This window comes from Danio rerio, chromosome 19, assembly GCF_049306965.1.
Source record: "Danio rerio strain Tuebingen ecotype United States chromosome 19, GRCz12tu, whole genome shotgun sequence".
Lineage (NCBI taxonomy): Eukaryota > Metazoa > Chordata > Actinopteri > Cypriniformes > Danionidae > Danio > Danio rerio.
This window is the reverse complement of record NC_133194.1, coordinates 49847740-49868877: the sequence shown is the minus strand read 5'-3', so window position 1 is coordinate 49868877 and position 21138 is coordinate 49847740. Positions and strand designations below refer to the sequence as shown.

The window sequence follows — 21138 nt, the reverse complement described above, 5'->3', positions numbered from 1 at the left end:
CTTCAGCATATTTTATCCAGTTTTTAAACATGTCACTAAAATAGTTAAACTTAGTTACACTAAAGTGTTTTACTATCCTTATAGCATTCTAAGTGATATCAAGTTGATAGCATGTATTATCGAACTGTTAGCAAGTATAATGTTTTCACACTTTGGCATGTTTGCCACTTTTGATAACATGTTAAGCTGATTGCTAACAGATTTTAGAAAGCTGTAAATAGAATATGCATGTTTGTTAGCATGATTTAGCATAATATTTCTTTTTTATTATGTTAATAGAATTGTTCAGCATGTCAATAACTTGTTTAGCACTTTGCTGACATGTTGCTAGTGTGTTTTAGCAGTTTTCTAATGTAGTTTAATAAAATGAAATAAAAAATAAACACTGCTAGCATGCTTAACAAGCTGTTTACAACATAGCATGTTTTGACAGTAGTTTGCAGTCTTTGCAGTTCTCATTGCTAACAGATTTTAGAAAGCTGTAAATAAAATTAAGCATGTTTTAGCAAGTTTTTTTTTTAATTAGCATGTCACTAGCTGTTTTAGCACTTTACTGACATGTTTCTAGTGTGTTTAGCAGGTTTTTAATGTAGTTTAAGACTCTGAAATAAAAAAATTACATTGTTAGCATGCTTAGCAAGCTATTAAAATGAAGCATGTTTTGAGAGTAGTTTGCGGTCTGTGCAGCATAGTTTATCCAGTTTTTAAACATGTTACTAAAGTATTTTAACACATCACTGGCATGTTTTATCAAGAAGTTAGTGTTTTATTGTCCTATTAACATTTTTAGGTGTTATCAAGTTGCTAGCATGTTTTATCAAATGGTTAGCAAGCATAATGTTTTCACACATTTCTTGCACATATTAGTATAATATATCAACATAACATTTTCTGCCACTTTTGCTAACACGTTTAGCTCATTGCTAATACATTTTAAATTTAAGCATGTATGTTAGCATGCTTTAGCAAGTTAGTTCCTTTTCAATGTGTTATTAGCACAGTTCAACGTGTCACTAGCATGTTTTTGGAGGTTTTTAATGTAGTCAGACTCTGAAATAAAAAACAGACATTGCTAGCATGCTTAACAAGCGGTTAACAACATAACATGTTTTAACCATTGTTTGCAGTCTTTTACATATTTTATCCAGGTTTAAACATTGCTAAAATATTTTAGCACATCACTAGCATGACGTTAAAACGTTTTAATGTCCTATTAGCATTTTTAAGTGATATCATGTTGTTAGCAAGCATAATGTTTTCATATTTTGACATGTTTACCACATTTCTTGCCCATTATAGTTTAGTATTTTAACATAACATTTTCTGCCATTTTTGCTAACATATTTAGCTCATTGCTAACAAATATTAAAAAGCTGTAAATAAAATCAAGCAAGTTCTTTCCTTTTTAATATGTTGTTAGCATGTTTTAGCACTTTGCTGACATGTTGCTAGTGTGTTTTAGCAGCTTTCTAATGTAGTCCAAGACTCTGAAATCATAAGCTCACTAAATTAGCAAAGCTGTTCTATCAAAGCACTAAATGAGGCAGAAAGCAAACAATCTGCAACAAATTACACCATTGTTCATGCATTTAACCTTAATATCCTTGTAAACTAGCACAGATCAGCTGAGAGTGTATGTAAACACAGCCTCTATTTAGCATCTGTGTGTTCGCCAGATTGTAGCGGGTTCATAATTGCATAGCATTTATTTGCAAAAATATAATTTGAAGTTCGAATCTTACGTAAGCACAGTTTAGATGAGCACTGGTAGGACTGTTCTGCACTTTGATTGGCTGAAATGAATCCCAAATTGCTGATTATTTTTCACCCGATGGCATCAATCATTTTTAGCGTATTAAAAAAGCAGAATATTGTTTTCCGTCTGCAAACGATGTTCTCTAGAGGCCGATTATGACTCAGGCCTGCGTGTAAATAAGAAAAGGTAATGTGATTTTTGGGTTTAACCACACATTATGATTCAGATGGTTTATGGCTGAGCAAATGTTTTTAAAATCCTCATTATTTCAGTGTTGTTCGCTCAGAAACGTCACCGTCGTCTCTGCTGTGTGTGTGTGAAGATGCAGTCCAGTAGTTTGGGTTTTCGTTTCGCTCTGAATCTTCACTCTTTTGCTTATTTTAATCTCTGCTTTGTTTAATGGAGCATGTGGAGAATCCTGATTTATAAAGTCTCTCTGCTCGGATGTTCTTTTCACATCAGCTTGTTCCAAACTAAACTCCCAGCTGAACCACATGTAAATAAATATTGTTGAATATAGTGTTTTGAGCCAGGACACAAGCTGTTTAATGGCTCCATTTACCACAGCTTAGGGAAAATTTACATGTCACAGAGATGCTAATGGGCACCCAGACCTTGTCAGATTGCCCTGTTTTTGCAAACATCACAGTGGAGTTCTCACCATAATATTATTAAAATTTGTAATATTATATACAAATATGCATATATATATATATATATATATATATATATAATTAAAACTACAAAAATGGAAACAAATAAATTAATTAATTAATAAATACTATTTATTTAGATTTTTTATTATTATTTTATAATATTATCCTATAATTATTATCATATTTGGTAAATGTATTTATTTATTTACTTGTTTATTTATTATGCCGTATATACAGTATTAATAGCACATTTTTATTTTATTATTTATTATGTTATAATGTTTGTTTTATTTGTATTTTTACATATCTACTTTTTATGTCTGTTACGTAAACTTGTTTTAATTTTAACTTATTAATTAATAAATTCATGAATCATAAATTATTTCAGTTATACAGTGTTCATCATATACCTATTAAACTTCATATATTATATTTATCTTAATGAATCCCTGTTTCAACAAACACAAATGCATTATTTACCACTGAATCATGTGCATTTGCAGCTTCTGCCGGATTGTTAAATAGCAATAGTGTGACACAGCTGGGCTTTTATTGTATCAGAAGTCAACCTGTCACAGCATGAGATCCATGTCACAATAATAATAATACAACCCCAGAAGGAAGAGCAGTCTATATAGATCAAAGTTCTGCCCAAACAACTCTGACATGTCTCATTTAACAGTGCCATCTTTCCTTCTCCATCATAAAAAAAACAACAGCAATGTGAAAACTGAGATCGGCTCTTTAGCAGAGGTGAAACGGAAGGAATGTCCTTCTATATAACAGGGATGCGGCGGGTAAATATAAACCACTTGTTATAACAGGAACTTGAAATTTATAGCTTGTAGTATTTTGTCCGCAGACTCTTGCTTGGTTTCAAAATATCGGCAGCGTAATTGTCTGCAGATGGAAAGAGACGCAGCTGCTGGCGGAGATTAAAACACTTTCACACTTGTGGAAATATGTCAGTCGCTGGAGGAGGATCATCCCGATAATACAGCAGAAAATGCCTTTTAAGATCTCGTAATCCATTAAAAAGCTGATTTTCACGTTGTAGTTTGGACATGAGCGATCAGTGTTGTGTACAGCAGTCATAAACGAAACCATATTGTGTCTGATCAGACAATTCTGATAGAGTGGATGTGGAAAAAGTCTGCATGTTCTCACGGTTTGCTTCGTTTTGTTGATTTAAAAACAACAGAAATACTTTGAAATTTATTAAAATATTAATTTTTGATACAAAGTTGTACTTTTTAATGCAAATGTATAAAATAAATCATTGCTAATTAGCAAAAAATATAAACATAGTATATAAATATAGCATAAATATTAATTAAAAGTGTGTAGCATGAATGAATGAATGAATGGATGAAAGGATGGATGGAAGGATATTGATGTATAGATGAATGGATTGTTGGATGGATGGATGGATATATGAATGAATGAATGAATGAATGAATGAATGAATGAATGAATGAATGAATGAATGAATGAATGAATGAAAGGATGGATGGAAGGATATTGATGTATAAATGAATGGATTGTTTGATTGATGGATGAATGAATGAATGAATGAATGAATGAATGAATGAATGAAAGGATGGATTGATGATTGGATGGATGGGTGAATGGATGAAAGGGTTGATGAATGAATGAAAGCATGGATGGATGATGGTTGAAAAAATATGGATGAATGAAAATATGGATAAATTAATGAATGTGTGGATGAATGAATGAATAAGTGGAATAAATGAATGAAAAAAATAATAAATGACTGAAAGGATGAATGGATGATTGGATAGATGGGTATATGAATGAATTAAACAATGGATGGATGACGGTTGAGATGAATGAATGAAAATATGGATACATTAATGAATGGATGGATGTATGAATGCATGTAGGAGGAATGAATAAAAGGATGGGTGGATGATTGGATGGATTGGATGAATGAATGAATGAATGAATGAATAAATGAATGAATGAATGAATGAATGAATGAATGAATGAATGAATGAATGAAAAGATGAACAAATAGGTGTGTGGATGGGTTTAATAATGAATGAATGAATGAATGAATGAACTAACGAATGAAAAGATGAACAAATAAATGTGTGGATAGGTACAATAATGAATGAAGGAATGAATGAATGAAAGGATGGATGAATAGATGAATGGAAGGGTATGGATGAATGTATGAATGGATGACTGAATGAATGAAAGGATGTATGGATGATGGATGGATGGGTGAATAAATGAAAGAAAGGGTGGATGAGTTAATGAAATAATAAATAAATGACACCTAAAGGTTTTAAAGTGTTTTTGCAAGTAAAATTAAGCAGATCTTAAATCATTTTGAATGTTTCGCTCTCTCAGTGCATTCCAGGGTTTTTTAAAGACATTTTTATGCATCTGTTTCAGGTCAAAACAGACACGAATGTATTGTGAGGGTTAATTTAAATATAATTCCAAGCACATTTGAAAAACTGCATGAAAACTGATACAATATTTATAATTCTCCGTGGCTGTGTGTATTATTAATTCCATTATCTCCGGAAGGCTGAGATGATTTGTTTTTGGATGTGTGATTTATTCTGCAGTGTCCATTATTTTACAACATTATTAGTTGTGATATTGTGCAGCCGTGTCATTTTCTGCTCTGCTTATATATTTGGCTCTGGTTTGTAACATGAAGCAGGTTTGGTTTTATACACATCCCTCCATGCAGACCTGCTGACAGAAGCTGGAGAAATAAATACTGTACACTCGCTGTCAGTCATAATTATGCATTCATAAATAATCCTCTTGTATGCATATAAACATATATATGCTCGTGACGCCTTTCTAGGAGCGATTTCTGGTCCAGATCCAGAACATTCCACCTTAAACCCTTTTTATTGAATTAAGGGATGTAACTATGGATTCACAGTGGCTCAAATCAGCCAGTCTTTTAAAATATATATTATTAAATTAAATATGTATAATTTATAATTTGTAGTTTGTAATGCAGATGTTTTTAATTAAAAAACAAGACAATAAATAAAAATATCTTCTTTAAAAGAAAGAGTTGACTCTGATTCACTTTAATGAATCGTTATATTTTATATTCTTTTGCCTGCTACTGATCTACATCAATTTGATAAAAGTAACTAATTTGCATAATCCCAGCCTCCTGTGACATATGAAAACTCTAAAATGGGCGAAAATAGACATGGATCAGTAGACCAATCAGTGCAGAGCTGGCTTATAAGAGGGGGAGACCTTAAACACTGAATTGATTCAAATGAATCATTTTGAATTCATCGCAAAATGATTCTTAAATCATTCTTAATACATTGACATAATCAAAGTAACTTATTTGCATAATTCCCACCTCCTGTGACATGTGAACACTGAAATGGGTGTGTTTTTTTTCCAGACATAAAAAGATTAATAAAAATAGACTTGCCTCAGCTGACCAATCACAGCAGAGCTTGCTTATAGAAAGGGGAGGGGTTTACAGACCGAATCAAATGAATCATTTTGAAAGCATTGCAAAATTATTCTTATATCATTCTGTCTATTGTTAAATGCATATTCTAAGAAAATGACAATGTTTGCTGACCTTAGATGAATTTAAACATGCTGTAGGAGACGCTTTGAAAAATATAAGACTTGCAAATAAATTTTAAAAAGATTATAAAAGATATTAAAATATGATCTAAAAAGATATTGAAAATAGTTCTGTGGTGGTCTGCTGGTGTGTGCATTGATATAAACGTGTGTTTTGTGTGTTTTCAGTGGTACCGAACAGCACCAAGCAGGCTGACGAGGAGCGAAAGTTTCGGGATTGTGCTGATCTTTATCAAGCAGGCTTCCAGAAAAACGGAGTTTACACCATCAATATTAGCCCACAAGAGACCAAAAAGGTAAATTATTCAATTAATCTTTGTTGAAACAAAGGTAAAGGGGAGACTCAGTCTGTATGTGAGTCGGGTTTTAGATGGTCTGAGCATTGTGATACGTTAAAATTTGTATTGCGTCAGAAAAGGCAAAACAAAACAAAAAATAAATAAAATAAAATAAAACAAAACCAAATAAAATAAAACAAAACATAAAATAAGGGAAAAAATGACATGTTTTTTAAAACATTTTTACTTGAATATTTTTCATATATATATATATATATATATATATATATATATATATATATATATATATATATATATATATATATATATATATATATATATATACATATATATATGTATGTGTGTGTGTGTATGTATATATATATATATATAAATATATATATATATATATATATATATATATATATATATATATATATATATATATATATATATTCTATTGAAAGTAATCAAAACTTAATTTAATTTATTTAAGCTTAATTTAATTTTGTTTTGTTTTGTTTTATTTTGCTTTATTTTATTTTATTAATTTTTTTATTTCATTTTATTAAGTATTTTTTATTTATTTTGTTTTGTTTTATTTAATTTCATTTTGTTTTTTTATTTTGTTTATTTTTTATTTTATTTATTTTATTTCATTTTATTTTGTTTTGTTTTGTTTTTTGTGTTTTGTTTTGTTTTATTTTATATTGTTTAGTTTATTTTATTTCATTTTATTTTGTTTTGTTTTGTTTTTTGTGTTTTGTTTTGTTTTATTTTATATTGTTTAGTTTATTTTATTTCATTTGTTTTGTTTTGTTTTTTGTTTATTTTATTTTATTATTATTATTATTTATTATTAATTATTATAAATTATTTATTATTTATATATTAATATTATTTTGTGTATTTATTTTATTTTGCTATTTTAATGAAATTCTTCATATTTTTTTATTAATTTAAAAGAGAAGTGAAAGTAACATCAACCTGCTGATTTATTTTGTCTGTTATTTGTTTTATTTTATATTATTCATTATGTTTGTTTAAGTATGCTGAGGTTCATTTCTCTCTTTTTCATTGTGGATGTAAAGCGGCTGCATCTGTGAGTGATGTGTGCTGCTCCAGACAGTGAGTGATTGCATTAATTGCAACCAGGCTGGTGTGTGTTCAGCTGTGTGTGGGAGTGTGTCTGATATCAACCAGGTGTGTGTGTATGTGTGTGTGTGTGTGTTCGCCAGAGCTTTGATCTCCATAACTCCGCTAATCATTGTTTGGAGAAGTAACTGAGTTAATGGGGAGTTCTCTTGTTGTTAGAAGGATGTAGAAATATCCATGAGCTCCAGTACACATATATTGTGTGTGTGTTTGTGTCTTTCTGTGTGTCCTTGAAAAAAAAAAAAGTTTTATGTGGACCAATATAAATTATTATTGTGTGTGTGTGTGTGTGTGTGTGTGTGTGTGTGTGTGTGTGTGTTTGTGTGTGTGTGTGTGTGTGTAATCTTCACTCAGGTGTACTGTGTGATGGAGTCTGCTGGCGGAGGCTGGACGGTGATCCAGAAGCGTGAAGACGGCACTGTTGATTTCCAGAAAACATGGAAAGAATATAAGATGGTACGTTTCCAGAATCCTGCATAATGCAGCTATAAAACATACACCGAGCATTCTGTGTGTTTTTGGTGCATTAAAACTACGTATTGAACTGTGGCTTGCTGAACTAATTGCAATTTCAATTGAATGCAATTATATATACAATTATTTTATGGATAAACAATCCACAGCTCATTCTGTCAAGTACATCGGAAAAAAAATGAAATTATTAGACATAATTTAACTTTATTTTTCTCTCCTTAATTTATTGCTGAAATCTTAAGTTGAAAGAATGACATTTGTTTAGATGTAATTAAGTTTTCACTTTTGACTGTATATATAGGGAGTTCTATTACATTGCTTTAATTATAAATGCAGCAATTAACAATGGAGCCCCAAACTATTACATGCAATTGCTGTTTATTTGAATAGATTCTCAACTCTGATTGACTCTTTTTGTAATAGTGATCTTCAAATCTCTTATTAAAGGAGTGTATTTTAGATAAAGGATTGTTCATCTGTTTCTCAGAGTGAATGATAACCCTGGCAGACTCTAGAGCAGGAAACAGATGCTTATAAAGGAGATAATATGACACATAATGGAGTTCTGGAGCTAAAATCTCTATTCATTTTCTCCATAGGGAGACTAACTTTCAGCAGTAACTGATGAAGCTTTGAAAACAGGCCTGTTTTAAGCTCTGAGGTAGTTCATTGACTGTGTGTCCTTTTGTTCTGTTCACATTCCTGATAAAGCGATAATGATTTATAGCAGATTATATTGCATTACCAATGATGCACAACTGGAAATCCACCAATCAGAGAGTTACAGTAAGGAATTAATAGAGATTTAGCTCCGCCTACTAACATTAAGTGCTTTAAATAATATTGTTTAGTCCTGCTATGCTTTTGAAATAGTGAAATATTTGTATATATGGGTATTTCGCAGTAAACTAGATATAGATTTGTGTGCCTAAAAATCTATATTGGTCATTTTCCATGTGGACGATTGATTTGGTTCATGGCTTGCAACACTTTAATGAACATAGTAGGACAAATGAATTTAAAACCAATAGTTTATTCAGCGTGTGTTCATTTTTTTTCAGTAATAAGAGTAATTCAATTTAATGTTTTCACTGTATTTTAGTGTATTTCATTTAATAGGGCACTTTTATTTGATTTCAGCTTTGAGTTCATGACAACAGTTTTCATGCTCGTCTGTTTCCTCACTGAACCTTGATATTCTGCAGCAGCAGTTTCTTGCAAACACAAAGTAAATTCGATTTAAAAGGAATCACACAGCTGGTGAAACCACAAATCAAATGTGCTCATTCTGAACAGTCATCTGTGTTGGATTAAAATAGCATAGATTTAACTCTAACCCAATACTTATTTAAATTCTTTAAAAGAAATAGTCAGGGTATATAATTTCACTTGCTTTAATGCTGGATGACATGCCAAACACTTGTTACCATGCAAATTTCAAAATTACCCATAATATTTAAAAACAATAGGAATAATTACCTTTGTGTGTGTGTGTGTGTGTGTGTGTGTGTGTGTGTGTGTGTGTGTGTGTGTGTGTTTGTGTTTGTGTTTGTGTGTGTGTGTTTGCGTGTGTGTGTGTGTGTGTGTGTGTGTGTGTATTGCAAATTTTAATTTTTCCTTATTTATTTTTTATTTAATTTATGTAATTTAAATGTTGTTGTGTTATTTTTATTGCTACTTTTTCTATTTGTTGTTTTTATTTATTTGTTTATTTTTAAATTTTATTTAAGATTTTAAGTCATTAATTAGGGACCGAGCACCGAAACGGTGCGTAGGCCCTATTGGAATTGCTCCGTTTATTATTATTAGGGACCGAGCACCGAAACGGTGCGTAGGCCCTATTGGAATTGCTCCGTTTATTATTCTTCTTCTTCTTCTTCTTCTTCCGCGGAATGAATCGCGGTTTTGAGGGGCTAAACATGCCCGAAAACTCACGCAACTTGGCACACGCCTCAGAAGTGGCGAAAATTTACGTTTGTTATGGGCATCGGAAGTGGGCGTGGCAAAATCACTCGACAGCGCCACCTAGAAAAATTAAACGGACGAGCCCCCGATCCACGAATCACGCACATGCACGAAAATTGGCACACACCTCAAACACACCAAAACATACGAAAAAGTCTCTTGGAGCCATATCTCAAACCCAACAGGAAGTCGGATATTTTTAACTTCCTGCGGCGAAAAAGTGGCGTTTTTGCCATTTCCAGGCGTTGTATTTTAACGAACTCCTCCTAGGGATTTTATCCGATCGACACCAAAATTAGGTTTTGTCATCTAAAGGCCTTGGCGATGTTAAATTGCGAAGCTTTAGAGTTTTCATCGATGGGCGTGTCCGTGGCGGCCTCGCAAACTTTGACGATTCGCCACAAAAGAGGAAGTCGTTATAACACAGGCATGCATTATCTGATCTGCCTCAAAATTCACGCGCTTGATAAGCGTCCTGACCTGAACACGTTTACATGCCGATATCCAGATACAGTTACAGCGCCACCTGCTGGCCACAGGAAATGACATGATTTACGGAATTATAAACTCCTCCCACAAATGTTATCGTATCAACACCAAAATTGAGTGGTGTTATCTGAAAGCTCTAGCGATGATATATTGTGAAGATCTAGAGTTTTCGGAGAGGGGCGTGTCCGTGGCGGTATGACAAACCTCAACGCTTCGCCATGGAACAGGAAGTCCTTATAACACAACCACACAATGTCCGATCTGCCTGAAACTTCACATGGTTGATAAACGTCATCTCTTGAACACATCCACATAACAATATTGAAGTGGGCGTGGCAAAATGACTCGACAGCGCCACCTAGAAATATTAAATAGACGAGCCCCCGATCCACGAATCACGCACATGCACGAAAATTGGCACACACCTCAAACACACCAAAACATACGAAAAAGTCTCTTGGAGCCATATCTCAAACCCAACAGGAAGTCGGATATTTTTAACTTCCTGTGGCGAAAAAGTGTCGCTTTTGCCATTTCCAGGCGTTGTATTTTAACGAACTCCTCCTAGGGATTTTATCTGATAAACACCAAAATTGGGTTTTGTCATCTTAAAGCCTCGGTGATGTTAAATTGCGAAGCTTTAGAGTTTTCATCGATGGGCGTGTCCGTGGCGGCCTCGCAAACTTTGATGATTCGCCACAAAACAGGAAGTCTTTATAACTCTGGCATGCAATATTCGATCTGCCTCAAAATTCACACATTTAATAACAGTCCTGACCTGATCAGGTTTACGTGCCGATATCCAGTTACAGCTATAGCGCCACCTGCTGGCCACAGGAAATGACATGTTTGACACTCTAACAAACTCCTCCCACAAACTTTCCCGTTTCAGCACCAAAATAGAGTGGTGTCATCTGAAAGCTCTAGCGATGATATATTTTGAAGATCTAGAGTTTTTGCAGAGGGGCGTGTCTGTGGTGGCATGACAAACCTCAACGCTTCGCCATGGAACAGGAAGTCCTTATAACTCAACCACACAATGTCTGATCTGCCTGAAACTTCACATGATTGATAAAAGTCCTCTCCTGAACACATCCACATAACAATATTGAGTCAGTCATAGCGCCACCTGCTGGCAGAAGGAATTTTGGCTTGTAACTCGGCCACACAATGTCAGATCTGCCTAAAATGTCACATGGCTGATGAAAGTCCTCTCCAAAACACATCTACATAATAATATTGAGTCAGTCATAACGCCACCTGCTGGCAGAAGGTAGTTTGGCTTATAACTCAGCCACACAATGTCCCATGTGCCTGAAACTTCACATGGTTGATAAGATTCCTTTCCGGAAGACATCTACATGCCAATCGTGAGTCACAGTTATAGCGCCACCTGCTGACAGATGGTAGTTTGCAGTATAACTCAACCACACAAAGTCTGATCTGGCTGAAACTTCACAAGTTTGATAAAAGTCCTCTCCTGAACACATCTACATAACAACATTGAGTCTGTCATAGCGCCACCTGCTGACAAAAGGCAGTTTGGCTTATAACTCAGCCAAACAATGTCCGATCTGCCTGAAACTTCACATGGTTGATAAGTTTCCTCTCCTGAAGACATCTACATGCCAATCGTGAGTCACAGTTATAGCGCCACCTGCTGACAGGAGGAAATTTGGCATAAATCTGTGATTTTCTCAGATTTTTTTTATATATCGGCTTAAATTATTACTGTTCGCTGTTCTCTGTCATCCTGAGGCCACCGGCCGGCGGTGAGCCCGGGTGCGAGGTCCCTATCATCGCTGCTTGCAGCTTTAATTAGGGACCGAGCACCGAAACGGTGCGTAGGCCCTATTGGAATTGCTCCGTTTATTATTATTATTATTATTATTATTATTATTATTATTCTCCTCCGGAATGAATCGCGATTTTGAGGGGCTAAACATGCCCGAAAACTCACGCAACTTTGCACACGCCTCAGAAGTGGCGAAAATTTACGTTTGTTATGGGCTTCGGAAGTGGGCGTGGCAAAATGACTCGACAGCGCCACCTAGAAAAATTAAACGGACGAGCCCCCGATATACGAATCACGCACATGCACGAAAATTGGCACACACCTCAAACACACCAAAACATACGAAAAAGTCTCTTGGAGTCATATCTCAAACCCAACAGGAAGTCGGATATTTTTGACTTCCTGCGGCGAAAAAGTGGCGTTTTTGCCATTTCCAGGCGTTGTATTTTAACGAACTCCTCCTAGGGATTTTATCCGATCGACACCAAAATTGGGTTTTGTCATCTAAAGGCCTTGGCGATGTTAAATTGCGAAGCTTTAGAGTTTTCGTCGATGGGTGTGTCCGTGGCGGCCTCGCAAACTTTGATGATTCGCCACAAAACAGGAAGTCGTTATAACTCAGGCATGCATCACCCGATCTGCCTCAAAATTCACACGTTTAATAAGAGTCCTGACCTGAACACATTTACATGCCAATATCCAGATATAGTTATAGCGCCACCTGCTGGCCATAGGAAATGACATGTTTTACACTGTAACAAACTCCTCCCACAAATTTTATCGTATCAGCACCAAATTTGAGTGGTGTTATCTGAAAGCTCTAGCGATGATATATTGTGAAGATCTAGAGTTTTTGCAGAGGGGCGTGTCCATGGCGGCATGACAAACCTCAATGCTTCGCCATGGAACAGGAAGTCATTATAACTCAACCACACAATATCCGATCTGCCTGAAACTTCACATGGTTGATAAAAGTCCTCTCCTGAACACATCCCCATAACAATATTGAAGTGGGCGTGGCAAAATGACTCCACAGCGCCACCTACAAAAATTAAACGGACGAGCCCCAGAGCTACGAATCATGCACATGCACGAAAATTGGCACACACCTTAAACATGCCAAAACATACGAAAAAGTCTCTTGGAGCCATATCTCAAACCCAACAGGAAGTCAGATATTATTAACTTCCTTCGGCGAAAAAGTGGCGTTTTTGCCATTTCCAGGAGTTGTATTTTAACGAACTCCTCCTAGGGATTTTATCCAATCGACACGAAAATTGGGTTTTGTCATCTAAAGGCCTTGGCGATGTTAAATTGCGAAGCTTTAGAGTTTATATCGATGGGCGTGTCCGTAGCGGCCTTGCAAACTTTGACGATTCGCCACAAAACAGGAAGTCTTTATAACTCAGGCATGCATTATCCGATCTGCCTCAAAATTCACACCTCTGATAACATTCCTGACCTGAACATGTTTACATGCCGATGTCCAGATACAGTAATAGCGCCACCTGCTGGCCACAGGAAATGACATGTTTTACACTGTAACAAACTCCTACAAACTTTATCGTATCAGCACCAAATTTGAGGGGTGTCATTTCAAAGCTCTAGCGATGATATATTGTGAAGATCTAGAGTTTTTGCAGAGGGGTGTGTCCGTGGCGGCATGACAAACCTCAACGCTTCGCCGTGGAACAGGAAGTCCTTATAACTACACCACACAATGTCTGATCTGCCTGAAACTTCACATGGTTAATAAAATTCCTCTCCTGAACACATCCACATAACAATATTGAGTCAGTCATAGCGCCACCTGCTGGCAGAAGGTAGTTTGGCTCATAACTTAGCCACACAATGTCTGACCTGCCTGAAACTTCACATGGTTGATTAAATTCTTCTACTGAAGGCATCTACATGCCAATCTTAAGTCACAGTTATAGCGCCACTTGCTGGCAGAAGGTAGTTTGCATTATAACTCAACCACACAATATCCGATCAGCCTGAAACTTCACATGGTTGATGAAAGTACTCTCCCGTGCACATCTACATAATTATATTGAGTCTCTAATAGCGCCACCTGCTGGTAGAAGGTAGTTTGGCTTATAACTCAGCCACACAATGTCTGATCTGCCTGAAACTATACATGGTTGATTAAATTCCTCTCTTGAAGACATCTATATGCCAATATGGAGTCACAGTCATAGCGCCACCTGCTGGCAACGGGAAATTAAATATAACTCAGCCGAACAATGTCAGATCTGGCTGAAAAATCACATGGTGGATAAGATTCCTCTACTGAAGGCATCTACATGCCAATCTTGAGTCACAGTCATAGCGCCACCTGCTGGCAGAATGTAGTTTGCATTATAACTCAACCACACAAAATGTGATCAGCCTGAAACTTCACATGGTTGATAAAAGTCTTCTCCTGAACACATCCACATAACAAAATTAAATCATTCATAGCACCACCTGCTGGCAGAAGGTAGTTTGGCTTACAAATCAGCCACAAAATGACTGATCTGCCTGAAAATTCACATGGTTGATAAGAATTCTCTCCTGAAGACATCTACATGCCAATCTTGAGTCACAGTCATAGTGCCACCTGGTGACAGGAGGAAGTTTGACATAAATTTGTGATTTTCTCGGGTTCTTTATATACATCGGCTTAAATTAATATTGTTCGCTGTTCTCTGTCATCCTGAGGCCACCGGGCGGCGGTGAGCCCGGGTGCGAGGTCCCTATCATCGCTGCTTGCAGCTTTAATTCTTCTTCTTCTTCTTCTTCTTCCGCGGAATGAATCGCGGTTTTGAGGGGCTAAACATGCCCGAAAACTCACGAAACTTTGCACACGCCTCAGAAGTGGCGAAAATTTACGTTTATTATGGGCTTCAGAAGTGGGCGTGGCAAAATGACTCGACAGCGCCACCTAGAAAAATTAAACGGACGAGCCCCCGATCCACGAATCACGCACATGCACGAAAATTGGCACACACCTCAAACATGCCAAAACATACGAAAAAGTCTCTTGGAGCCATATCTCAAACCCAACAGGAAGTCGGATATTTTTAACTTCCTGCGGCGAAAAAGTGGCGTTTTTGCCATTTCCAGGCGTTGTACTTTAACGAACTCCTCCTAGGGATTTTATCCGATCGACACCAAAATTGGGGTTTGTCATCTAAAGGCCTTGGCGATGTTAAATTGCGAAGCTTTAGAGTTTTCATCGATGGGCGTGTCCGTGGCGGCCTCGCAAACTTTGACGATTCGCCACAAAAGAGGAAGTCGTTATAACTCAGGCATGCATTATCAGATCTGCCTCAAAATTCACGCGCTTGATAAGCGTCCTGACCTGAACACGTTTACATGCCGATATCCAGATACAGTTACAGCGCCACCTGCTGGCCACAGGAAATGACATGATTTACGGAGTTATAAACTCCTCCCACAAATTTTATCGTATCAACACCAAAATTGAGTGGTGTTATCTGAAAGCTCTAGCGATGATATATTGTGAAGATCTAGAGTTTTCGCAGAGGGGCGTGTCCGTGGCGGTATGACAAACCTCAACGCTTCGCCATGGAACAGGAAGTCCTTATAACTCAACCACACAATGTCCGATCTGCCTGAAACTTCACATGGTTGATAAACGTCATCTCTTGAACACATCCACATAACAATATTGAAGTGGGCGTGGCAAAATGACTCGACAGCGCCACCTAGAAAAATTAAACGGACGAGCCCCCGATCTACGAATCATGCACATGCACAAAAATTGGCACACACCTCAAACATGGCAAAACATACGAAAAAGTCTCTTGGAACCATATCTCAAACCCAACAGGAAGTCGAATATTTTTAACTTCCTGTGGCGAAAAAGTGGCGTTTTTGCCATTTCCAGGCGTTGTATTTTAACGAACTCCTCCTAGGGATTTTATCCGATCAACACCAAAATTGGGTTTTATCATCTAAAGGCCTTGGCGATGTTAAATTGCGAAGCTTTAGAGTTTTTGTCGATGGGCGTGTCCGTGGCGGCCACGCAAACTTTGATGATTCGCCACAAAACCGGACGTCATTATAACTCAGGCATGCATTATCAGATCTGCCTCAAAATTCACACGTTTAATAAGAGTCTAGACCAGAACACATTTACATGCCAATATCCAGATACAGCTATAGCGCCACCTGCTGGCCACAGGAAATTACATGATTTACAGAGTAATAAACTCCTCCCACAAATTTTTTTCGTATCAGCACTAAATTTGGTTGGTTGTTATCTGAAAGCTCAAGCGATGATATATATTGTGAAGATCTAGAGTTTTTGCGGAGGGGCGTGTATGTGGTGGCATGACAAACCTCAACGCTTCGCCATGAAACAGGAAGTCCTTATACCTCAACCACACAATGTCCGATCTGCCTGAAACTTCACATGGTTGATTAAATTCTTCTCTTGAACATATCCCCATACCTATATTGAGTTACAGTCATAGCGCCACCTGCTGACAGAAGGAATTTTACCTTATAACTTAACCACACAATGTCTGATCTGCCTGAAACTACACATGGTTGATTAAATTCCTCTTCTGAAGACATTTAAAAGCCAATATTGAATCTGTCATAGTGCCACCTGCTGGCAGAATGTAGTTTGGCTTATAACTCAGCCACACAATGTCTGATCTGCCTGAAACTTCAAATGGTTGATTAAATTCCTCTCCTGAACACATCCACATAACATAATTGAGTCAGTCATAGCGCCACCTGCTGGCAGAAGGTAGTTTGGCTTATAACTCAGCCACACAATGTCCGATCTGCCTGAAAAATCACACGGTTGATAAGACTCTTCTACTGAAGGCATCTACATAAAAATCTTTAGTCACAATTATAGCGCCACCTGCTGACAGGAGGAAGTTCGGCATAAATCTGTGATTTTCTCTGGTTATTTATATATATCAGCTTAAATTAATGTTGTTCGCTGTTCTCTCTGTCATCCTGAGGCTACCGGGCGGCGGTGAGCCCGGGTGCGAGGTCCCTATCATCGCTGCTTGCAGCTTTAATTTTTTATTGTTATTTATTTTTACTTAATTTTTTTATTTATTTACAGACAAAAGTCAGCACAGAATCTAATTTTTATAAAGCGAAATAATCTCTGAACTTATTATTATTATTTTACTATTATTTTTTTCCTACATTGAATTAAATTCGTTTATTAATTTTCCTTCAGCTTAGTCCTTTATTCATCAGGGATTGCCACAATGGAATGAACCGTCAACTATAGCAGCATATGTTTTACACAATGAATACCCTTCTAGCTGCAACCCAGTACTGGGAAACACCCATACACACTCATTCTCACACACTCATACACTACAGCCAGTTTAATTCATCAATTCCCCTATAGTGCATGTGTTTGAACTGTATAGGGGAAACCCGGAGGAAACTCACGCCAGCATGGGGAGAACATGCAAACTCCACAAAGAAATGCCAACTGACACAGCCGGGACTCAAACCAGCAACCTTCTTGCTGTCACCACCACTGAGCCACTGTGTCGCATTATACAAATAATTAAATTTAATTTTAAATTAATAAATTCTCATATATTCTCATAGAAATTTAACATAACATAATATTTGTTTGTGACTGAAATAATCCCGGCCTGAACTGCTTTTTATATTTAAATTTTAGTTTTGTTTATTTGTGTTGTTTTTTTTTTATTTGTTTAAAATAATTACTTTTTCGCCGGTTCATTCCGCTGTGGCGACCCCTGGTTAATCAACGAACTAAGCTAAAAAGAAAATGAATGAATGAATGAATTACTTATTCATATAATAAATATGAAGCATTTTATTATGAATCTATTTGTTATTATTTATTTATTTATTTTTGTTTTCTAATATTATTTTAATTTAATTTAATTTTTTATTTAAGTAGATTTTTTTGTTTTTAAATTTTCCCACATTATTATTTATATGTATTTTTTATTTATTTTTATTTGTGTTTATATTGTTACTTCTGTTTATTTTTATTTTTTTTGCTATTTTATTATTTTATTTATTACTTAATTTTATTTAGTTTTAGAATATTTTATTTTATTTTGGGCTTTACAGATATAAAGTCAGCCCTCAATCTCATCATTAAAAAGAAAAATAGCCAGCACAGTGGCTCAGTGGTTAGCACTGTGGCCTTACAGCAAGAAGACCGCTGGTTCGAGCCTTGGCTGGGTCAGTTGGCATTTGTGTGTGGAGTTTGCATGTTCTCCCTGTGTTGGCGTGGGTTTCCTCCAGGTGCTCTAGTTTCCCCCACAGTCCAAACACATGTGGTATTGGGGAATTGATTAACTAATTTGGCCGTAGTGTATGAGTGTGAATATACAGGTGTTTTTCAGTAGTTAAAATAGTTGGTGGTTCATCACTCTGTGGCGACCTCTGAAATAGAGACTAACCCAAACGAAAAATATTAAATAAAAAAAGCAAAAAATCTGTGCACTTTTATTATAGTTTTCCTCTTCATTGGATGAAATTAAATCTTGCAATAGCTTCACCTCATTTAAGCATCCGGCCAATCACTACCAGCTCCATCAACATTTTACATCCCTCATTCCCCAAAGCAATACTTCATACACTCTTCATCAGAATTGAATCAAACATCTAGCCCATGGAAACAATTGTTCCTGCGTTTTTGGCAGAATAAATCTAACATTTGCTCTGCAGGACAGGGCTTTTGAATGCATGTTAATGGAACGATGCATAGCAACCAAGAGCGTTTATTAACACACCAATGTTGTGTTACAGAGAAAACCACACACCCAGGAGAACTCAGTGCTTTAGCAGAAAAATAACAACCGATCCTAGTTTTTCCTCAGCATTACTCATAAGGAATGATGCTTTTTTTTTGCGTGTGAATCGAAAAAGCTTCTCAGGGATGATCAGTTGCATGAAAAGCGATCAGAACGAACACCTTTGGACCATATAAACAGATGCAGCTTACAAAAAAACATCAGTTTTAGGTGCTGCGGGCTCATATTTACAGTACAAACTGCTACTCATCAATCATTTTCTCCCACGAGCACATTATTAATAAGGTTTATGCTGGTCTGTAATGCAATATGAGCTGAACAATCACCACTTTGACTGTTTGTGTGCTTCGTTTTAGTTGCATGTAAACGAGGAGTGGGATTTTTGGTTCGGACATTTGTGTTTGTTTTAGTGAACTGATATGCTTTCTTAAATCCCAAGGAGGTTTTAACCCTGCTGATCTTTGATTTTTCCCTTTCAGACTGAAATATCTGTCCCACAAATTGCTTTATTGAATATATCTGAGTGTTTCTTCAATGTTAGGGCGTTAGTTTTGCCAAATGTATTGATGTTGTCTTTTGATAATGCTGTTCTGTAATGGAGAAACTGCTGTGTGTTGCCATATGGCAAATTTTAGGCACTGGCTTTGATTATTTTACATTTATTCATTTATCTGGAAGTGTTTACTTTACTATTACTCAATTGCATTTGTACATAAATAACACAACTATGATACATGTTGCTATTTTATATGCAAAGAGAATACATTGTTTTTAATAATAATAATAATGATAATAAAAAAACGATAATGGTATTTATAACTAATTATTATTAGTAGTATAAAATAATACATATGAATATAATAATAATTATAATCATTAATAATAATTAATGATAAATAAAGGGACTAAGCCGAAAAGAAAATGAATAAATAATAATAATAATAATAATAATAATAATAATTAAAGCTGCAAGCAGCGATGATAGGGACCTCGCACCCGGGCTCACCGCCGCCCGGTGGCCTCAGGATGACAGAGAACAGCGAACAGTAATAATTTAAGCCGATATATTTTAAAAATCTGAGAAAATCACAGATTTATGCCAAACCTCCTCCTCTCAGCAGGTGGCGCTATGACTGTGACTCAAGATTGGCATGTAGATGTCACCAGGAGAGGAATCTTATCAACCATGTGAAGTTTCAGGCAGATCGAACATTGTTTAGCTGAGTTATAAGCCAAACTGCCTTTTGTCAGCAGGTGGCGCTACGACAGACTCAATGTTGTTATGTAGATGTGTTCAGGAGAGGACTTTTATCAACCATGTGAACTTTCAGGCAGATCGGACTTTGTGTGGTTGAGTTATAATGCAAACTACCATCTGCCAGCAGGTGGCGCTATAACTGTGACTTAAGATTGGCATGTAGATGCCTTCAGTAATTGAATTTAATCAACCATGTTAAGTTTCAGGCAGATCGGATGTTGTTTGGCTGAGTTATAAGCCTATCTACCTTCTGCCAGCAGGTGGCGTTATGACTGACTCATTACTGTTTTGGGGATGTGTTCAGAAGAGGACTTTTATGAGCCATGTGAAGTTTCAGGCTGATCTGACTTTGTGTCGTTGAGATATAAGGACTTCCTGTTCCACGGCGAAGCGTTGAGGTTGTCATACCGCCACGGACACGCCCTTCTGCAAAACTCTAGATCTTCACAATATATCATCACTTAAGCTTTCAGATAACAACCCACCAACTTTGGTGCTGATACAAAAAAAATAGTGGGAGGAGTTTATTACTCTGTAAATCATGACATTTCCTGTGGCCAGCAGGTGGCGCTATAACTGTATCTGGATATCGGCATGTAAACGTGTTCAGGTCAGGACTCTCATTAAACATGTGAATTTTGAGGCAGATCTGATAATGCATGCCTAAGTTATAATGACTTCCTGTTTTGTGGCGAATCGTCAAAGTTTGCGAGGCTGCCACGGACACGCCCATCGACGAAAACTATAAAGCTCCGCAATTTAACACCGCCAAGGCCTTTAGATGACAAAACCCAATTTTGGTGTCGATCGGATAAAATCCCTAGGAGGAGTTCGTTAAAATACAACGCCTGGAAATGGCAAAAATGCCACTTATTTGCAGCAGGAAGTTAAAAATATCCGACTTCCTGTTGG

The 21138-nt window shown here is 36.3% G+C and overlaps 1 protein-coding gene across 3 annotated transcripts in view; it reads left to right on the top strand.

Moving 5' to 3' along the window:
* The window catches only part of angpt1 (angiopoietin 1), a 405920-nt gene that overhangs the window by 321642 nt on the left and 63140 nt on the right, over positions 1-21138 (top strand). For all 3 annotated transcript variants that reach the window (XM_073930480.1, NM_131813.1, XM_073930479.1), the window contains 2 exon segments: positions 6193-6320; positions 7812-7913. In XM_073930480.1, coding sequence (XP_073786581.1) covers positions 6193-6320; positions 7812-7913 — 230 coding nt within the window.